Source organism: Dipteris shenzhenensis, chromosome 9 (assembly GCF_047967505.1).
Source record: "Dipteris shenzhenensis isolate YYH24624 ecotype China chromosome 9, Dip_SZ_1.0, whole genome shotgun sequence".
In the NCBI taxonomy this organism is placed as follows: Eukaryota; Viridiplantae; Streptophyta; class Polypodiopsida; order Gleicheniales; family Dipteridaceae; genus Dipteris; species Dipteris shenzhenensis.
The window spans coordinates 7,013,525-7,035,082 of record NC_141604.1 but is presented as its reverse complement, the minus strand read 5'-3'; the positions used below and the strand labels follow the sequence as shown (position 1 = coordinate 7,035,082).

Here is a 21,558-nt window from a genome sequence, read left to right as displayed (position 1 = left end):
CCTCGTGACTCCCGTGCAGGTCCTGCCTTCTCCTTAGCCTTTGCCTCATAATCAAAAGCCTGAGCTGCATAATCAAATTTAACCTTAGCCTGCCGTACAGAGCTCAAACCAACCCGAAAAAAGGGCGAGGACCAAGCTTGAGTTATACAAGGAGAGTAAGAAAAATAAATAATTTCAGCAAGGAAATCAGCCCCATGAAGCCCTATGGGGGAGAGGTGTGATGGAGGCTCCACCGATTCATAGTTTTAACAAACCTTGGTTTTGGGTATTGAACAACTGCATTTAGCCTCCATATATTACAGAAATGTCAAAGCATGATGATATTATGTCTTGATGAAAAGAGCAAACGTGATGGTCACATCTGTGAACATTGATGAAAGGCAAGGGCAAGAAATGTCGAACCGAGATGGCGGCAATCAACAGAGAGCATAATCGCCAATATTGAAGAGGAGATCTAACACAGTTTAAAAAACGAGAATATGGTTGTTGGAAATAGTAAGGCAAGGTCGATGTGAGGCGAGTAAAAAGGTTGGAGGCACTGTTCCCCTTGATGATGAGGGTTTATCGCGTGACCCGGCAAGCAGAGTTGTGAAGAAGAATGTATAAAACTAGCAGTTGTTATCTTAGCACATTTTCTCTGTTTTGTTGCGCCAAAACACAAGACTTTGCATAGGACACACCTTGGCCTCTAGCTTGGCAATGGTTCACAAGAGCAATTCGTAGTTTTCCAAGGTTGCTCCTGCAGTAGAGCGAGTTGAAATGTACTCTTGCTTCGACAGATGGGATTGATTATCTTGTCTATAAATTGAACAATATAGATTATCCACTGCTTGATTTCCTTCTGAGTTCACTCAACCTCGATGAGAAGATATCCTTTCTCAAGAGAATCTTCGGTAGAAAAGATAGTTTCTTCATCGAGTCCGGATTGTTAATGGATGAAGAATCGGTAGGCTCCTCAATCTTCCTAAAACCCGCAGTTAATCCATTTCTTGTTGAATCATCCTGTATCGAGACCTCTTACCTTGAACTACTTGTAACGATACAAGCTATATCGATGCAGCTCAGGCTTTTGATTATACGTATTTCCTCCCCTGCAGGTCCTCCCTTCTCCTCAGCCTGGGCAGCTCCTCCTCTAAAGTCACATAAACAAGAAAGTGGTCTTGCCTCGCGGAAGAACAAGTTTGTTAGGAGCAGAAGATTGTATTGCCATCTTCCTGCTACCTTCCCTCCATAGCTTTGTTTCTCCTTCCTCCATCGCCTTGCCTTTCGCCCGTCATTCCTCTACTTCCGTCCCCATGGAACTTGGTGCAGCCTCGCCGTTCACATGCCCCCACTCCTTGATCGCCTTTAACGGTTTTCATGTAGCCATGCATTTGACCAGCTCTTCCATGCTCTCTACCGGATTTAGTTCGTTCCATTGCTTGAGAGCAGTCAAGGGCTCCCGTGCTATCCCGCGCGAAGGCCGCGTTCTCATCAGACGTGATTTCGTAAGTGTGAGGCCCCGTCTTTCTCTTTTAGTTTGTGCACAGCACGCATTACAGGTGAATTGCAAACTACCATCTGTCGGACATAGCAGTCCCGTCCTAGTAAAAACATGAGTCCGTCGTCATGTTGTGTGAGTATTTGTTTTGTAAACGATACTTAAAGTCAATTAAGAATTATTAAGAGCATGGCAACTTACAAGAGAGAGAGAGAGAGAGAGAGAGAGAGAGAGAGATGTGACGACGGAAGTAATCTATCACCGTCGTTAGATATTGCAGCTCTCTAGTTAGCTGCGGTATGTACACTAAGGATAGGTCTCTTTGCTAAGTGTCTGAGTCTGTTCTAGCCGCATTGTGTGCCAATCTCGCTATTTGAATTCAGCCCAGTTGATTTACCGAATGAGAATGATAATGTTGCTTGCTGCGTCAACGTTCAAGATGTGGGTGGTGTGATGAGTTGTGGTTCCTGTTCTCTATTTCACCTACTTGCCATAATTTGCAACTTCTATCTTCGCTGGGGACTGTTAGCTGGTCCTCATATTGCGTACGAGGCTCTTCGTGAAGACATGAATTTCTTATTGGAGGCAATATCCTGTCAAAGTCCAGCATGTCCTTCACAAAAGACTTTGGATCTGTGTTATGTCGGACAAACCTACCTCAGTGCTTTCCTGCCAAAGACAATGAGTATAAGTCGCCAATCTGGTTGGAGAAGAAGGGAGGAAGTGAGAGGGGGGAGAGGGCGGGGGCAGCAAGGGGTGAGGGGCAGCTGCAGCAGGAGCAGATAGGGCTGGTCCTTCCGTATAAGCTAAATGCATAAACATGAGATTCCTCCGTAGTGTCTGCTAGTAGACTTAGTAAGGACTGACCAGCATTCTCTAAGCATTCTCTCTAAGCATTCTCTAGCAGACTTAGTAGCATTCTCTAAGCTAATTTGTTAATGAGCCAGTTATAACTCCAGACACGGCAAAATGGATACATCCTTTTGCTCTCTCTATAAACTCAGCAGCATGCTTCTTATGAATCCTGTTGTACATTTGGTTACTAAGCACTTATTGTATCATTACGACAGAATATTTGCTCCAACTCCATAGTCACACTTTCCAGAACCTGTAAGCTGGATATATTGCTTTTCTGGCCAATAATAATTGGCTCAAGCAAACTATAAGTGTAGCTAATGCCAGGTAAAATGGCATAGGTTATTGTATGGTGTGCATGCTTAGGTGGCCAGATCCATCCATATTGAGAAAATGATATATATTGACCATGGACCAATTGTCAACTTCGTAATCTTTAATCTAATCCTTTAATTAGCTAGCAAGTCGATGGCAAAGTTTCTTAATTTATTATTCGTTCATTCTGTGCTAGCCATCATTGTGAATCTTGCAATCCCTTGGAGTCCAAAAGGAACGTAATTTGAAGAACTATATATAAATGTGTGTTAATGCATACATGGGTGGACAACTTTACGATGAGCCTAGCCTTCATTACTTCAGATCTGGAGCCCACAAGAAAACTTGGTTTAAAGGGCTTTATGTAAATGGATGTTCGGGTGTGAAGGCATGTGGACATGTATGCATATTTACAAGCATCTTTTAACAATGGTATGGACCCACTGTTTGGCAATGATGATGTTGGCAGAGATGTCAAAAGAACTGGAAACAGTTAATGGATTTTTTCAGAACAGGTTTAGACTTTTGTAAGTAGTCTCAGATATCATGGGGGCTTCTTCACAGTTTCTTCTTCAAGATTTTCCCCTGTTCTGTCACACCCAAGTTAGGCTTCTGCTTGAGCTTCTCGTTTGCTGTAGATATATGAGTGTAGAAGTTGCTGTTGTGCTTACTTGTTTGAGGTATTTTCTCTCTTCCTGTTTGAGATATTCTCACTTCTGGAAAATCCCTAGTGGCGCCACTGCCTTGGAATGGTATGCTCAGGATGTGGTCATGTTACTGCTCATCATATCTGCCAGTAATGAGGTATATCTTTTCTCCGAGCTGTCATGGGGCAGGCCATTGTGCTTTAGGATTTGTCAAATTGAGGGATGTGGTCCACCAGAGTAGGCTTGTTTGCAAAACTCTCTCATTTATTTCAAGCTGGCCAGCCATTGAGGTTAGCCAGATGCCAGGCGATCATGCCGAAGGTTGGCAAATGGCAGATGTGAGAGGTGGGTGCTAGGCCTTTTTACTGTGTGCAGCATCTTGACCTCTAGATAGCATGAAATAGGCATGGCCAAGGCCACAAACGTCTTACACTTCACATTACAGTCATTGAAGGCATGACACTTTGCTTGAGGTGGCTTATGTTTGCCGTTGTGCTGAATTTTTTAATACTGAGTGATTTGCTTTGACTGATGGAAGTTTATTGCAGGTCAAGTGCAATTATGCGGGCAAAGAATTAGGAGGGTTACCGTCTGATTCTGCAGAAGAGGTACTGTCACTATGCTTGTATCTGTTCTTGATAGATGTCCTTGAAGTTGACAATTGATGGACATCCCTTTAGCGTCTTGGTTCTTCCTTTGAATCTAGAGCCATTAGATGTTCCAATCTATTCATGCAGAGTAAGAAGACAAATGAGTTGTAATGTAAATTTCCTAGATACTTAGAAAGAAAGAAAGAAAGTCTATTAACGTCCACTGGAAGGGGGGGGGCGGAGAGGCCACGGGAGGGGGGGCGGAGAGACTACGGGAGGAGGGGCGGAGAGGCTACGGGAGAGGGAGAGGCTACCGGAGGAGGGGCGGAGAGGCTACGGGAGAGGGAGAGGCTACGGGAGGGGGAGCGGAGAGGCTACGGGAGGAGGGGCGGAGAGGCTACAAGAGAGAGAGAGAGAATGAATAGAAATTACATCCAACATGAACGGTATGCAAGTGATTGGGAGACACTCTCTCCCTCTCTCTCTCTCTCTCTCTCTCTCTCTCTCTTCTCAGTAATGGAGAGGTATCCAAGTGATTAAGCCACTATTAGAGGAGCCCCTCTTGTTTCTCCTCAGTAGTCTGGTTTGGTGTTGGTCCCATAAACAGCACACACAGGTCCCATCACTTGTATGAACAGCTGACCATTTGGTAGGCTGCCATGGATTTCTCCTTCGTGTTTTCCTCTTTTGCATTTTTCTCACAGTGACAGCGTGATGTATTACATTTTTCTCACCACACACATCAGCCTTGGGTAGAGATGTCCGTTTAGTGGCCCTACTCATCGGATCTAGTTATTTTCAGTCTCATAGACCCTTTGGTCTTTCGCAGATGTTTTATTAATAAAATCTCTCTCTCTCTCTCTCTCTCCCCCTCACCACCCCTCTACCCCCCGCCAACTTAAGCCACCCCTCTACCCCCCGCCGGCCTGCTCAGGGCTCCTGCAATACCTCTCAGCCCCCGCCCATCTGCTTGGGAGATCTTCTCCCCCGACTGTCTGCTCTAGGGCTCCCGCGACACCCCTCTGGTTGTGCCATTTGGTACTGCTGCTGCTCTCGCTCCAGCAGGCTCTGATCCCACTCCAGCGGGCTCTGATCCCATGTCACCTTCTCCGACTGCCCTCAAGCCTTATAAAGGCCTCTCCGCTCCCACTTGGGGCAAGAAGAAGGCTCCTCCATCCACAGCCTACTTCGAGACCTGCAGGAAGCCAAGAAGATAAAGAAACTCGCTTGAATCAAGAAACGCTATGCAGCACTAAAATACAAGATAGTAGACAAGGGGGAAAGTAAAGGGGACATGCCAGCATGCATGAAGGTCACTCAGGGCAGCAAAGGATGTAAGAAATATCTTCTTTCCTGCACTATCACACACCTGCAAACAAACACGGTCAAACACATTGAGCTTGCAATATGCCTACATGTGATTGTGTTGAAGATAAATGGGGAAAACAAGCCCTAGATGTTGCCATGGCAACCTACTCATCAGGGACACCAAACAAGGTCGCGGGAAATGGCCTTACCAGTCTCCATAAGGTTTGCACAGCCCTCATTGAGAAGACAGATAATCTGGAAGCTACAAATGTAGCCTAATTGGCTGAGGAAGCACTAGTGGATAAGGTATTCAATGAAATGAAGAAACAGGGTGGGAAGATGCAAGAAGAGTGGAGGAAAGAGAAATCCAAAAGAGAGGAATGGAAAAAAGACAAATTGGAATGGGTAGCTGCCAATATCAGCTCCAAGGTAAGCATTGGAAATTGAAGTACATCAAATAAAATAAATGAATGGGGCCCCGGTAGAGACATGCAAGGCAATGGAAGAGCTCAAAGCAAAGAATGCCAACCTCAAGAAAGATATTGCAGCTATGCAGGCCACAATGCAAGGGAAATTGAAACAGCAAATCAGTGTGGGGGAAGCCAAGATGTTGGAATGGAAGGATGTGGTCAAGAAAGGCACACTTGCCTCTAAAAAATAGATCAGCTCCGAAGCACTTGAGGAGGAAAAGAGAAGGACCAACAAAGCGCTAAATGTCTTGGTGAGGGACCTACCAATGGGAGACACTCCGATGGTAGATGCCAAGATACTATTCACCAAAATGGGGGTCAATCTTTCCTGTGAGACAGCCTGGAGGGTGGGTAAACCTAAGGTAATCACAAAACCACTAGTGCTGAAGTTTCGGACAGCCATGGATAGAAAAACCCTCATGAGCATGAGAGCGACTTTGAAGGGCACCAGGATCTATCTTTGAAGGGTCAATCTTTCCTGCGAGACAGCCTGGAGGGTGGGTAAACCTAAGGCAATCACAAAACCACTAGTGCTGAAGTTTTGGACAGCCATGGATAGAAAAACCCTCATGAGCATGAGAGCGACTTTGAAGGGCACCAGGATCTATCTAGATGATGACCTCACAATTCTACAATAGGAGCACCGAAGGGAAGGTATGATACAAGTAATGGCAGCAAGGGAAGCAGGGAAATGGGCTGCATATAGGGACGATAGGGTGATCATCCGAGAAAGAGGAGACAAGGAGGATAGGGAAGAGAAGGAAGAGGGAGAAATATGTCGGTGTCGAGCCCATGGGATGTATGCACACACCGGACTGAAAATAGCAGTATGGAATTGTAATGGCACACTATTGAAACGAACCTGAACTAAATCACTTATCATGATTTTTCTATCACGGGCGATGGCATATCGTTGTTCCTCCTAGCCTTACTCTCATGGATCGCAATTTCCAACAGATACGTATTCTCTTTTTTTTTCTCATGCATATCCACAAGACCCACAACTCCCTAGATGGTTCCCCTTGCCACATGTCAACATTTTAGCCCTTTTCACTTGGTGCACCATTTACCCCTCTCTTGGGGCACATTTAAACCTTTTGCCCCTTGGCATTATTGCACATTTAGGTGCACCTAGGCCTTAGCACTCAGAACCACCTAGTCAATGCCATTTCACCCTCACCTAGGACCTTGGCAGTTACTTCTCTTGACCATTTTATTTACGCACATTAAATATTACAAAAGTCGGTCATCTAAGAGAAAATGCCCACCGATCTTTCTGAGGTCATGCTATCTCGGCTAGAGCATAACATTCCTTCCCTCTTCAAGCATCAGCGTCCTCGATGATGAAATCTGGGAATACTCTCCGTAACTGGTATACGGATTCCCAGGTAGCTTCCGATAGAGGCTGACCATGCCATGCAACCAACAGCGTGGGTATCTTCCGATTTCGTATTTGCATTGTTCCTCGGTCCAGGATTCTTGTTGGTTTGCATCTTGCATTATCCTCTATCTCCTGAAACAAAACCACACCTTCGATTAGTGAGTCACCAATATGCAAAAATTTCTTTAAACGAGAAACATGAAACACTGGGTGCACCTTACACCCCGGTGGCAACTCTAATTTATAGGCTACCTTGCCTATTCTTTTTAGAATTAACCACGGCCCACAATATCGAGGTGATAACTTAGCATACTCTCCTGAAGTCAACAACTTCGAGTGCGAAGGAACTCTGAGAAAAACTTTTTCTCCTTCCTTAAATACTCTTATAGATCGATTTTCATCCGCATACACCTTGGCTCTATCCATAGCGTGGCGGATATTAGCTCTCGCAAGTGCTAGCATCTCCCGCATCTGAACTATAAAGCTCGCGGCACTAGGCACTTTCTGAGGTACTCCAACAATAGTTGGATTGGCTGGTCTATAACCATAGTTCAGTTCAAACGGACTGAACCCGGCAGAGGAATGTTTTCTATCATTGTAGGCAAACTCCAACAATGGCAACCACTTGTCCCACGTATGTTGCCTCAATGACACATATGCTCTCAGCATATCCTCTAAAGTCTGGTTGACTCTCTCCGTCAGACCATCGGTCTCAGGATGACCCCACTACTCATTCCCAACTCAGTCCTTAGTGTCTCAAATACCGCTGTCCAAAAATGACCGGTAAATTTGACATCTCTGTCTGATACTATGGATCTAGGCAATCCATGCAGACGAAAGATATGTCTAATGAACAAATCCGCCACTTGCGGGGCACTAACAGACTCTCTAGTCGGAATGAAGTGAGCCATCTTGGTTAGACGATCAACCACCACAAGGATAGAATCATACCCTCCTTGTGTCGTAGGCAGCCCTACAATAAAGTCCATGGAAATGCTTTCCCACTTACTTAGTGGTATCTCCAAGGGCTGTAAAAGTCCGGGTGGCTTCACCCGCTCGGCCTTGCTTACTTGACACGAGAAACACCGTGTCACATATTCATGAATATGCTTTTTCATCTTTGGCCAAAAGAAATCTCACTTCACGAGATCATATGTCTTCTCGACTCTTGGATGTCCCGCACACGGGCTATTATGGCACTGTCGAATGACTCTCTGCCTGAGATCATTTTGACTAGGTACTGCAACCTTGCCATTTCTTTCTAGCATACCATCCCTTATGGTATATCTTGCATAAGTTTGGCCTTTTTTGGATGCTAGGTCATCCTTTTCATTTTCCCCGGGTTTTAACACATGAGCCTTAGGCCATAAGCTCTGGACAAACTCGTCCATCTTTTGAGTTTCTCTGATCTCGGTCATTAGAGCACTCTCTAATACCGTGAAACTCAGGTTGTGCATAATGCGAGACAACGCATCAGCCACCTTATTATCTTTTCCTCTTTGGTACCGAATCGTTAAATTAAACTCCTGCATCAGCTCTGCCCACCTAGCTTGGCGGCCCCTCAAGTCAGGCTGTTTACTAAAATGTTTCAAAGTATCATGATCTACATCCACATAAAACTCTGAACCATATAAATAATGCCTCCATGTTTTCAAAGCATGGATAACAGCATACAACTCCAATTCATGAGTTGGCCAATTCCTTTGAGAGGGAGAAAGCTTCTTGCTTTCAAAGGCTACTGGCCTTCCCTCTTGAAGGAGAACTGCTCCTACCGCAATGCCACTTGCATCGGTGTCCAGGAACAACGGTTTCTGGGGATCAACTATTTTTAACACCGGTCCTGTGACCACAGCTTGTTTTATGGTGTTAAAACTTTCTTGTTGATTCTGTCCCTAAATAAAAGGTACTTTATTTGAGGTCAGATCAGTCAATGGCGATACTATTCCGGAATATCCTTTGATATGCCTTCTATAAAACTGGACAAATCCCAAGAATGATCGCAACGCGGTCAGACTCTGAGGGATCGGCCAAGTTAGTATCGCAGCCTCTTTCTTTGGATCCATTTCTACCCCCTGTGGAGTAATTATGAATCCTAAATATTCAAGCCTAACCATACACAGTATAGTTTTCTTTTTATTTACATAAAGACTGGCTTTCCTCAAAGTACTAAACACTACTCTTAAGTGTTCACGATGCTCAGTAATACTTTTACTGAATATCAGGATATCGTCAATAAAATGTACTACGAACTTTTCGATATACGGACATAGCAAATCGTTCATAAGCATGACGAATGTCGCTGGAGCATTGGTAAGTCCAAAGGGCATTACCAAAAACTCATAATGACGAAACCTGCTTCTGAAAGCGGTTTTATGCACATCCTCGGCTCTAATCCGGATTTGATGGTAGCCACACTTAAGATCTATCTTACTGAAAATCACGGCTCCATGTAATGCATCTAGCAAATCATCAATCCGAGCCATCGGATCCCTGTGCTTAACAGTGATATTATTCAATGCTCTGTAATCTATACAGAGGCGAAACGTATCATCCTTTTTCTTCTTTAATATCACTGGTGAAGCAAAAGGTGAGAAACTTGTTTGAATCTGCCCCAACTTGAGGTATTCTTCCAGTTGTCTACGCACCTCCGCCTCTTCGGTAAAACTCATTCTATAGGGAGGTCTATTTACAGGTTCTGCCCCCGGGATTAGTTCAATCTTATGCTGAACTTTTCGCTCTGGAGGTAACCCATAAGGTAGTTCATTCCTAAAACATTCAGAGAACTTCTCTGATATCTCTTTAGCCAACTCGGCCATCTTCCCATCTTGGGTAGCCTCAGTGCTAGTCGATGCATCATCAATCGACTCTACCGGTGCTATACACAGACACAGAAACTCTTTCGGAGTCCTCCGAATTTCCATGGCTGAAATCAGTGGTCCTCGAGGTAAATCCTTCTCACCTCGCAAAACATATTCTACCCCGTTCATCTTGAACTGGTAAATATGCTTCTTTCAATCAATGGCTGGATTTTTTCGAAAACGCCAAGCCATGCCTAGGGCTATATCTGCGTGAGCAAGTCTGGTCAAATTCAAAGTCCAGCTTCTCAACATAGTCCTGAATTCGAAGTTCCAACTGGGTAATCCTTTGGTCCCATACTTCAGTTGAACTTCCGTCTGCCATCCTGACTGTATAAGCATAGTCAGACGGACTAGTTTTCAACTTGAGCCTCTTAATAAGCTTCGAGTTGATTACATTGTGTGTTGACGTTGAGTCAAACAACACAATCACATCATGACTGGCTACTTGTCCTTTCATTTTAATCAACTTGGGCTCATTGAAAACTGTATACCCCGTTGCTGCAGGCTTGGAAAGGATGTTATCAGGTGCACCGCTTACTAACTTAGTAATAGACACACTTAACAACACAGGTACTAACCTCTGAGAAGGTCCTGCCAATTGCATCTGCATATGTTCCGCATTGGGACTCTCCTGCATTTCCGCGTCGCATTCAGATATTATCATGTTAGCCGTGCGACGGTCTTTATTCAGTGGACAATCTTTCCACTGATGTCGTTGAAGGCAACCGAAGCACAATCCTTCTTTTCTAGCTTTCTCTTTTTGTTCAGGGGTCAACGAGGACTTTGACCAAGCCCGGGCTGCCATTGGAGTTATTTTCCTTTTCACCCCAACGGTGGTACTTGTTTTTGCTGGGCCCTCAACGGGCTTCACCTACTTGGTTTGGCCACTTAGCTGCGAGACACTTGCCTTTGAAGTCCATTTCCTCTGAAATCCCCCTTTTTTCGGGTACTCATACTGAGTCCCTATCTGCACAAATCCACTAGATTTGCCTTTGGCATCCTCATAGTTCAGGGCTACTGCAATAGATTCATCTAATGTAGTCACATATTTAGCCCGAACTTCCATTTTAATTTTGTCGTTCAGTCCATAGATATAGTCTTTTAACTGAACCGACATAAGGAGAGGGTCTGTTATTTTCATGACACATTCTCTGAATTTGTCAGTGTACTCTGCCACCGACAGACTCCTCTGACGAAGATTTCTATAAGCATCCCAAGCTCGGGACTCTTCGTCAGGTGGAAGAAAGTGTTTCTTAAATTCAGCTTTAAACCCTTCCCAGGTGGTAGGAGCAACTTGATCTTTCTGTTGCTTCATCCACCATCTATCCGCTGCCTCAATAAACAGGTGAGTGGCCTCACGGATTTTCTTTAGATCATATCTGATTTCACAAATGGCGAAGGCTTCTTCCCACTTGTGTAACCAAACCTCGATCACATCAGAACTGCGCTCGGTCATCCGACCAGCGTACTTCTGCGGTCTATAGTTAGCAATATTAGGCACCTTGACCCTCGCACGCTCTGATGAATGTATACTGGGCTCTGGCTCTGCTGGAGCTTTGCCCTTATCAATTCTAGATGGTCTAGCCGACAAGGCTTGCACCATCTCCTAATCTCATTCTGACCAGCATTCACTTGAAGCTGCTGGTTCATAATTTCCAGTAAAGCATCTTCTAATACCGAAATCCTACCGACCAGAGTAGGTGTTGTGTGATGGGACATTTGTTGTGTAGACCGTGCTCTAGACTCACTAGGATTCACCCTGGAATCTTGTCCTTCTGCCTCCATAGTTTCAAAAGGGAAAATAGTTTTTTTTTTTTCAGATTTCCCTTTTGTTATGCAGAATTAATAAACGTCAGCCTCTGCTGCACCGAACGAGTCGACTGCAACTCAAATTTGACAAAAAAAAGGAAAAGAATTGCTCCCTGGAATTTCCATGCTATCCGAGTTCATACGCTCCTCTTTCTCAGACGTACAGTCTTCCTTCTTCCAGAATCCCGTGCCTATTGTAGCCCCACCTGAAGTCACCTATTGACTGACGTGACGCCTTTACACTACGTAGACTATCATCCCGCTCCACTCCAATATCGAAGCTTGTCAATCAGTGAGCCCATATGGTCCATACTCTTTTGCGAACTCCAGTCAAACCGGATTCAGAGAGCCTACGAAATACGTTCCGTGCGGGTACGGATAATTTCGCGTCGCTCATTCAACTGGGATCGTCCAAGCCTACGCAGCACATCAGCCAGCCTGCTCTCAGCCACCACGAAGGTTCCCCGCACACCGAATTCAACCGCCACGGAGGTCTTCGTCATGGCCAATGATCCTCCTTCCACGCCTGCTGTCCGTTCTGAATCACGGCCAGTTGCTCGTCGAATAACGCTCCACCCTGCGTCACCTCTGATCGTCGCTCTTCCCTTGTGCTCTGATACCAAATTAAACAAACCTGAACTAAATCACTTATCACGATTTTTCTATCACGGGCGATGGCATATCGTTGTTCCTTCCAGCCTTACTCTCATGGAACACAATTTCCAACAGATACGTATTCTCTTTTTTTTTCTCATGCATATCCACAAGACCCACAACTCCCTAGATGGTTCCCCTTGCCACATGTCAACATTTTAGCCCTTTTCACTTGGTGCACCATTTACCCCTCTCTTGGGGCACATTTAAACCTTTTGCCCCTTGGCATTATTGCACATTTAGGTGCACCTAGGCCTTAGCACTCAGAACCACCTAGTCAATGCCATTTCACCCTCACCTAGGACCTTGGCAGTTACTTCTCTTGACCATTTTATTCACGCACATTAAATATTACAAAAGTCGGTCATCTAAGAGAAAATGCCCACCGATCTTTCCAAGGTCATGCTATCTCGGCTAGAGCATAACAACTATGGTCTGACCCATGAGGTTTCTTGGAGACATATAATGATAGAGATATGATATTCTACACTAAGACACACGCGAGTCGAGAGAGAGGGCTGCCCGTAGTAACAGAATACAAGGGAGTGAGCTCGCAAGAGGGAGTTGAGGAGAGAGAGCAGAGTACGAGGCTCCGTGGGTGTCCTTTTTAAATCATACTTGAGACTACTCATATCTGTGGTCTGGAGAGAGGTGCATGCATGACACATGTGGATACGAGTTGAGCTTCCAGATGCTCGACCTATCTTCATTGCGGTGTGCTACTTCCCTCCAAACACATCATCCAATGCACGGGAGGTCACTACAGATGGACACAGCCCATATGAGATGATCCATGATGACATCACGGAGTTCTCCAGATAGGGAGACACACTCCTACTTGGGATTTCAATGCATGGACATGAAATACTTTGTTGGGCACCGCTTACAAGATCTTAGCGAAGGTCTTGAGCTTGTGGTTGAGGCCTCACCTTGCGGTATCATCCACAACATGTAGACACGTTTTGTTCAGGAACACAATATCTTCACCTTTTGGGAGCCAGTGGATTGGGCACATGAGGAGTGTCAGCCTATCACAATCCTCCTCCTAGATTTGAGAAGGTTTACGAGAGGTGGAGTGGTCTTTCTTAAAGGAGGATGGGCTTTTCACATAGATGGATTGAGGAGGATCCGCTATGTATGCCAGGAGTGCCATCCAAATGCTCATAGGTGGTCACGAGGGAGAGGCTTTTGCTCTTTCTCGCTCAGCTCATTAGGGCTGTCCCCTTGCCCATTCCTTTGTTTCTCTTTGGAGGAGAGGTTTGCTATTTACTGATCATACAATCATCCATGGTAGACTAACCTATAAGACATTCGACTATATGATGACCCAAACACATGATTTGTCCTGTCATACAGAGTATACATGGCTCTCATCACTCACACGCGACTCTATGCTCACTATTGATGTGTAGGATTTTTTTTGGTATGATCTATGATGCTCTTATTGTGAGTTGAAGGGCTGTTATAGTGGTCACTCATGGTCCCTCGGTTTCGCTTATCACTAGTAGGGATGAGCATATGATCAGTAAATAGTAATCTACATACTCCAGCAACAAGCCGAATAGGGATGAGCTCATTTTGGAATAAAGTAGAAGTATGTTTGGGTCCAAATTCTTACTATGTTGTTTCATGTCGGCCAAGTCTTTGTCTTCATGACTCTTCAACCATATTGTGAGAGTAAGAGTCATAATCCGATGGTAATTCCATCACAACCAAGGGGGAAGGATCATAATTGGAAAGCTTACTCCGTGGATCCATCGAAGTAATTATTGGCATGCTCTTTGTCATTCAATTGTAATTCCATCAGTAGTCCTTTAAATCTCTTTGCAAGGACATGAAGCTCTCCTAGATCCATAATTTCAAAATCATCTTGAAGCATGGCGTGTGTATCTCTTATCACACATTAAAATGATTTCCAGAGATGATAAGGTCATCAACATACAACACATTGACCACGATAAGACCATTTTGTACCAGTATATAGAGATTGGTGTTTGAAGAACTCTTGATTGAGCCGAATAGTGGTGGAGCCCGTGCATATTCCAACCCACTATGGTCCAACTCATGGGGATGAGGGTATAGAGAAACGATAGGGTTTGCAGTGGAGCGATCAAAAAGTAGACAATACTCAGACACAACTGAAGAACGGAACTCAGAAAACATAGTGCCTGTCGGTAATATGAAAAACTGAATACAAGAACCTCAAGCTGTCGTGTCTCAAGGACCGTGGCTGAGGTGAATCAGAAAGATGATTCCATGTAGAGAAACTGTAGAAAAGATAGCAGTAGAGGGAACGTAACGCAGTCCTCCGTGTAGCTCGATGATGATGAAGATAAGGAGCAGGAGGGGACAGATCTGGAGCAGAGGAGCAGAAGAGACAGATCTGGAGCAGGATGGGACAGATCTGGAGCAGAAGGGACAGAGCTGAAGCAGAGGAGCAGATCTGGAGCAGAAGAGCAGAAGTTGGGGCAGATCTGGAGGAGGAGAAGGAGCAGCCAGGAGGCAGGAAGGAGAGGCATAGAGGAGGCAGCAGCCAGGAGGCAGTGAGGAGCAGATCTGAAGAGGAGAGGTAGAAGTGGAGCAGGCGGGGCTGCAGCAAAGCATGGAGGAGAAGAGGAGCAGCTGCAGGTCCTGTCCTGTCTGAAGGAGTGTGGGGGCTTGTGCCTTTATATGCCAGACCTAGCTGGTCGGCCAGCTGGTCGGTGGGCCTGCCAGCTGGTCGGCCAGACCAGCTGGTCTTTCTGGCCACTTGTTTGGCTGAGGTGGCTGGCCTTTTGGCTGGCCTGTGAGCTGTTAGATTGCCCCAGAAATTGGGGATTGTTAGTTGCTTAATAGAGGGTTGGTGAACAAGGCCCTCTTGTAGGTGGGAGCCTAAATGTGGCAGAGGCGAAAAGAGGGGAGAAGGGAGGAAGGAGAAAAAGAGACAGTGTATGTAACATGCAGCGGTAATCTGATCGTGTAATTCACAGCAAGACCTTCTTTAAACCTTTAGCGAGGAATTAGCATTGTACAGTATAGAGAGAGAAAGGAGATGAGGGTAGAGAGAGAGTAGAGTCGACAACCGATTGGGTCCCTGTACCCACTGAAGGCCCCCTCCCCCAATGAGGGGAGAATTTGCTTTATACTTGGAGAACTGAGAAATACAAAGAACACTCTTCGAGAGAGCACGGAATGCGCTTCTAAAGAGCTCACTGTGCACGCGTATAGCAGACCCAAGTACCTGAGAGGCAACGTCGACCAATACTGAGACCTTGATGCTGTCCACACTGACGATGTAGGACGCTTCTGCAAGGCAAGGAAGAGGCTTGTGCTGTCCACCGGAATGTAGGGTTACTGCGCGTGTGAGAGAGTGAAAGCTAGGAGTGATAGATCCTATAAGAGAGCTGAGAGATGACTGAAAAATGCACAAGAACCTACTCTGACAAAAATAGTTCAAACCTTAACAAAATGTTGCTACCATGGAAAGAAACTCCTCACCAACACAGGCTATTGAACCCTAATTACTTCATCAAGGTCTAGGGCCATTCAAAGACATATCAACCCTGGTGTCCCAAGGCACTCCTACACATATATAAAGAGCTGAGAATGAGCTGTGTAAAACTGTAAAAGATAACTGAAAAGAGCTGCTGAAACAGACCCCAAACCTTACTCTGTTCACTGTCCCGACTCCCCGTCTAATGCGCTGCGTGAACACCTTCCCAGAGGGCTGAACTGATGCCAAAGGATGAGGCTGTTCAGAGGGCCACTGGGGGTGAGTGTCAAGCTGTTGAGAGGGGGCTGAGGAGGAGCTGTAGGAGGCTGAAGTGCTGGGAGAACTGAATGAGGAAAGAGGGCCTGGAGGCCCCCTATTTACAGGGCTTTTGGGGCTGGTTGGCTGGTCCCTTGGCCCCATAAAGGCAGCCCTAGGCCCCATAAATGGCAGCCTAGGGAGGGGTGCAGGGTAGCCTACAAAGGCAACCCTTCCCGTGCCATTCTCTTCACTTGTTCCAGCCCTGAGCGGGCCCAGAAGGGCTCCTATCCTAGGCTGGACCTAAACCTATCCGTAAACCTAAGACGGAAACACTACCCTATAGTTCTCCAGTGGGTGCTAGTGAACAAGGACCGATCTTCTAGCTTGACCTAAGGTTGAGAGATTGACTTACGTAGCTTGTGCTTGACTGTCCCTAGACAAGGGCTCACAAAGGGGTCACAACATACGACAAAAACTCCTATTAGGGAACTATTACGCATTTGTCGATGTAGCCAGTGTGTTACTTTGCATGCAAGTGCAAGGGTGCATGTGACAGTGTAGGGGCGCGAGAAGAAAGAAAATGGGGGGGGGGGGGAGGGATCAACCTACAACTGGGAGCTATGCGGCAGACAAGCCAGGTGGAAGGTAGGGAAGCTAGGCGATGATTGAAGGGGATGGAGAAGGGGGACTTGTAGATGGGAGCTCCACCAGCTTTGTTTTCACATCACTCACGCATCTTCCATTAAAAAAAAATGCTAGTGAGATTATTGTCAAAGCATGTGTTGTGCAATTGAAATGACCATATGCTGTTGTGCAGGCAGATGTGGGTTTACAATCAAGCATATCTTCTCAAACTCCTATTCTAAGAAGGATTGCTCATTTTCAAGATGCATTTTGGCGTTTTTTACGTCCTCATACAATTAGGGGAACACTACTTGGGACCACGTAAGTATGAAGTTCTTGTGATTAATTTGAGTTATAATTATTTGTTTAGTCAATCAAAAGGTAACAACTTGAAACATTATCTTGATTCCGTCTTTTAGCTTCATGAATGAGATGCTGATGTCGACTTTTGTGCAGTGCTGTGGTTGCTAGGGCTTTGATAACCAATTCTCATCTTATTGATTGGGGGCTTTTACCAAAGGCGCTTCGTGGTTTGCTAGCACTTCTTTGTGGAAATGGCTACATTGTTGGAATAAACCAAATCTATGATATTGGAATTGACAAGTGTGTAGTCTAAACACCCTATATGTTTCTTTGAGCTTTGAGATTTTATGGGTTTTGAGGCACACTTCTAAGGTGGATCAGTTTTGGATTTGTATCTTATGTGTGAAGAACCTACTTGAAATGTAAGGTTTATTGCTAGATTTTTATTGTGAATTGTTACCCTCCAGAATTATTGTATTTGCCTTTGGTTTGTCTCCATCAACAATGTATATGTACAACGCACGCGTGTGTGTTTGAAGCAATGCAATCCGTGCTAAAGATAGTCCCACACACAATCATTTTACATTGAAAGAGCGACAATTTCTATGTTAGAGAGAGAGAGAGAGAGAGAGAGAGAGAGAGAGAGAGAGAGAGAGAGAGAGAGAGAGATTAACGTCCACGGGAGACCTCGCAGGCCTATGGGACAAAGCGCACAGAAAAGCGAACTCATACAAGCCTCAGTGGGCTGAAGCAAAGGGTACGCTAGGACCTTGCTGAGTACTAATCTATGCTAACAGAATCATAATCATAAACATAATCATAATCATATCATATCAATCAATCTATCCAGGCGCTGGGACAAAACCGAAGCCTGGTACAGTGATGGCTCTTTGGTGGGCTGCGAAAATATCTCGTATTTGCGTTTGTCGAGCTGTCTCGAGCTGTGGCGGGGGGGTGCGGTCTCCTCGCTCTCTGGACTCTTTGGGCTATGTCTAGAGTGATCCCTCGTCTTTGTCGATCTCCTATGAGGAAAGTTGTGAAAGGTCGGACCTCAATAGAGTATACTTCGGGGGCTCTTTGTCGCACATGTGGCCTCTGCGTCCCTTTCTCGGCGGTACTGTGCCGGCTGCTCATCCAGACTGCTCTCATATCGGCTAGCTCCTCTTCCTCCACTCCACTGTGTCGAGGGGGCTGACTCAAATGTATAGAATTCTGTGACGTGTTGTTGTGCCCGGTCACCCTCTATGTTCTGTAGTGGTCTGACTAACCCCTGCTGCTCTCTGATCTGTTGTAGAAGCGCCTCCTTGTGTCACCGCATCTCCATCAGATAGAGTCGGATACAGACCTGGTCATGGAAATGGATCAATCGTGACAAAGAAATAAAGTTAATTAAAAGTCTTTGGAAGACCAAGGGGTCTATGAGACTAAAAGAACGTGATACAATGAATTGGCGAGTGGAGCCACTAAGCTGGCATCGCCACCCATGATGAATACAAAAGAATACCCATAGTCACAATCATAACGACACTGATACATAGAGAGAGAACTCTCTGAGCTCACAAAAAGGATGAGGGCTGGTGGCACGGTGATGACCACCCGGACCCGGGATCTGGTGGGAATGTCAAGCCTAAGAGGGGGCTGGCGAAGGGTGCTGTGGCGCAAAAACCTATTATATATATATATATATATATATATATAGAGAGAGAGAGAGAGAGAGAGAGAGAGAGAGAGAGAGAGAGAGAAGTCTGCTAAAGACCGATGGGTCTATGAGACTGAAAGAAAACCTGATACAATGAGCAAAGGGTGGAGCTACTAAGCGAGCATGTGAACCCATGCTAGAGAAAGAAAAAACTGTGTAGACATAGTCAATGGTATCATCATACATGTCATGTCACCATAGTTCGATACGTCCATCACTGGCAACATCATCCCCATGGGGAGTGCAGTCTTATCCAATACAATGCAATGCAATGCTAGATAATGCATATGGGAACGGCAGGGTACATCCGATGATGGACTAGGCGGTGTAGGTAAGAAACCCATGATAGATCATTGTTTGCTATCTGTATGAGTAGCCGGTCGTGTCCTCTTGGGAGCTACCCGACTCTTGACGAGTGCCATTGTAATCCCAGTCGGCTGTACTCCACGTCTGAAAATAGAGGAAATGTTAGTGAGTGTGATGTGTGCGTCTGTCCTCTATTGAGTGTGTCGTATCTCGATTTCGGGGTCTCTGTTCCTTCTACTGACTATGGCCGAGGGAACATCATGCTCTGATTGGAAGAACTCAGTGATCCTACTCTGGATGGGCGAGGCAAGACCCCCTCCTCCTGTCTCCGTGATTTGATGAGATGTTCTCTATGTCGGACCGCCTCGTGGATGAAAGCCGCTAGGCATCTCTGATCCAGGTAGGCCCTCAAACCCGTCCTTGAAAAGGCAGTGGTGTGTAGACTGGGCAACGAAAAGATAAAGTGCTCCTCTGATTAAAACACCTCGTACCGCTCACATATTGTGTAGATACAACTCTCTTTGGGGATCCCATTTGCTCGCCCGCTCTCGATATGGAGTCGGTGCGATGACACGCGGAGCTATCCAATGGCAATCCTGAGTGAGTGCGGGAGATGGATCTGGGTGTACCTAGGTGGGATAATGAAACCCTCCTCGTAGATACGTAGGCAGTGGTCCCGATAGAAACTTAGCTTCACAAACTAGGTCCTGAATGTGACACTGAAGGAGATCCTCGCGACTTTGTGTTAGATAAGTTTAGTCCCCAGCAAGTGCTACCGTGCATACCCGCAGGATGGACCAAGGAGTCGAAAAAAAAAACCTTGGTCTGCGGGTCCTGAAAATGTGAATGGAAGCACTGTCTCTCTAGTCGAGCAAGTGAGGTGTATCCTCTACTTAGTTGGGCCTGCATAGCCGGTCTCATCATGAAGATCGGTCGAGAGAACCGAACCCCTAGGTAAGTGTACGACAAAACAATCTTCACCAGTGCCCCGTCAAATGTAAACTGCTCTCTGTGTGCAACAGCTCTGGAGGTATTGAAGATCATAACCTTGGTTTTACCTAGGTTGACCTTTAAGTCATGGGACTCGCAAAAAGCTATTAGTGCATCTAGATGTGCTTGGAGCCCCTCATTGGTTGAGGATAGGAGTACCACATTATCAGCATATAATAGAATCTGGAGCACGTAGCCAGTGAGAGAGCAGCTGTCCCCTCCTAGGGTCCTCATAAAAGACTCAAGCTCGTCTATATAAAGGCCAAAGAAGGTCAATGAGAGTGGGCAGCTTTGTTTGACCCCTATAGTGCTCATGTCGAGGAACCCAAGGTAGATGTTGATGATGATGAGGATGATGGCCCACTGAGGTAGATACTGTAGTAGTCTTCGTTATCGCTTTGCTGTGTCCACACCGAGTCCACTTGTGTTAACACGTATGTTAACATCCTCGAGAGTAAGTTGCTTTGGAATCTTGTCATCTTTCTTGTTTCTCCCCTTATCAGTTTCTTTGTCATTCTCTCGTTCGCCTTTCCCCATCTTTGTGATGCTAATTCAAACCCTTCTCTTTTGTGTGTTTAAAAAAAAAGGCAAGTATGTGAAGCATCATAGTGTGGGGGGGTTGCAATTCTCCTCGGAAAGCCTCGCGGGCCTATGGGACAAACTGCAAAACACACCAGAAGGGAAAAGAACTCATACAAGCCACGGAGGGCTGAAGCAAAGGGTGCGCTAAGGCGCTTGCTGAGTACTATGCTGAAAATAAAGTAAAATAAAAACTCAATAGCTCAAGCGAAATATCAGAATCCGAAACCCGGTACCATGATGGCATGCCTATAAGTGGTGAAAATCTCTCGGATCTGCGTTTGTTAGGTAGTCTCATGCTGTGGTGGTGGAGGGGGGCGTGGTCTCCTCGATCTCTGAACTCGTTGAGCTATGTTCAGAGTGACCCCTCGTCTCGGGCGGTCTCCTTTGAGGAAAGATGTAATAGGTCTAACCCTAATAGAGGGTGCTCTAGTTGCTCTCCGTGTCGCGAGTGGCCTCTGCACCCCTCTCTAAGAAATCTAGACTGCCCGCATATTGGCTAGCTCCTCCTCCTCGATCTCGTTGTATCCTGGCGCTGACTCAAAGACATAGAAATCTGTGACCCACCACTATGTCCGTTCAGCCTTTGTATCTGGTGGTTTGGTCAACCCCTCCTGCTCTCTGATCTATCGTACCAGGGTCTTCCTGTGTCGACGCATCTCAAGCAGATACAACCCAATGTAGATCTGGTCATGGAAGTGGATCAATCGTGATAATGGGCCGAAGCCACTCCCATCTTAGAGACAACGGTATCGCCCTCGGATCTCGTAATAGGTGGGACAGGCGCAGAGAAAGTGCTCCTTTGTCTCAATCACTCCCAATGTGCATAGCATGCAGATCCACTGCTCTTTGGGTAAACGTGCAGCTCTCCCTGTCTCAATCCTCAGTTGATGGGATGAAACCTGCATTTGCCCAATAGTGATCCTGAGTGCATGTGAGACTCCTTTGTCCTCGAGATAC

General features: G+C 45.8%; 1 protein-coding gene across 3 annotated transcripts in view; it reads left to right on the top strand.

The window, feature by feature from the left end:
• Positions 1–430: 430 nt before the first annotated feature.
• The window catches only part of LOC147898134 (homogentisate prenyltransferase), a 74,033-nt gene continuing 52,905 nt past the window's right edge, over positions 431–21,558 (top strand). Inside the window, exons 1-5 of one of the 3 annotated variants that reach the window (XM_087379293.1) lie at positions 431–732; positions 1,098–1,493; positions 3,846–3,905; positions 16,915–17,042; positions 17,178–17,324. In XM_087379293.1, coding sequence (XP_087235419.1) covers positions 1,296–1,493; positions 3,846–3,905; positions 16,915–17,042; positions 17,178–17,324 — 533 coding nt within the window. In that variant the 5' untranslated portion in view covers positions 431–732; positions 1,098–1,295. Of the gene's footprint in view, positions 762–1,097; positions 1,494–3,845; positions 3,906–16,914; positions 17,043–17,177; positions 17,325–21,558 lie in introns of all 3 variants that reach the window. The other 2 variants (XM_087379292.1, XM_087379294.1) reach the window with 2 other exon arrangements.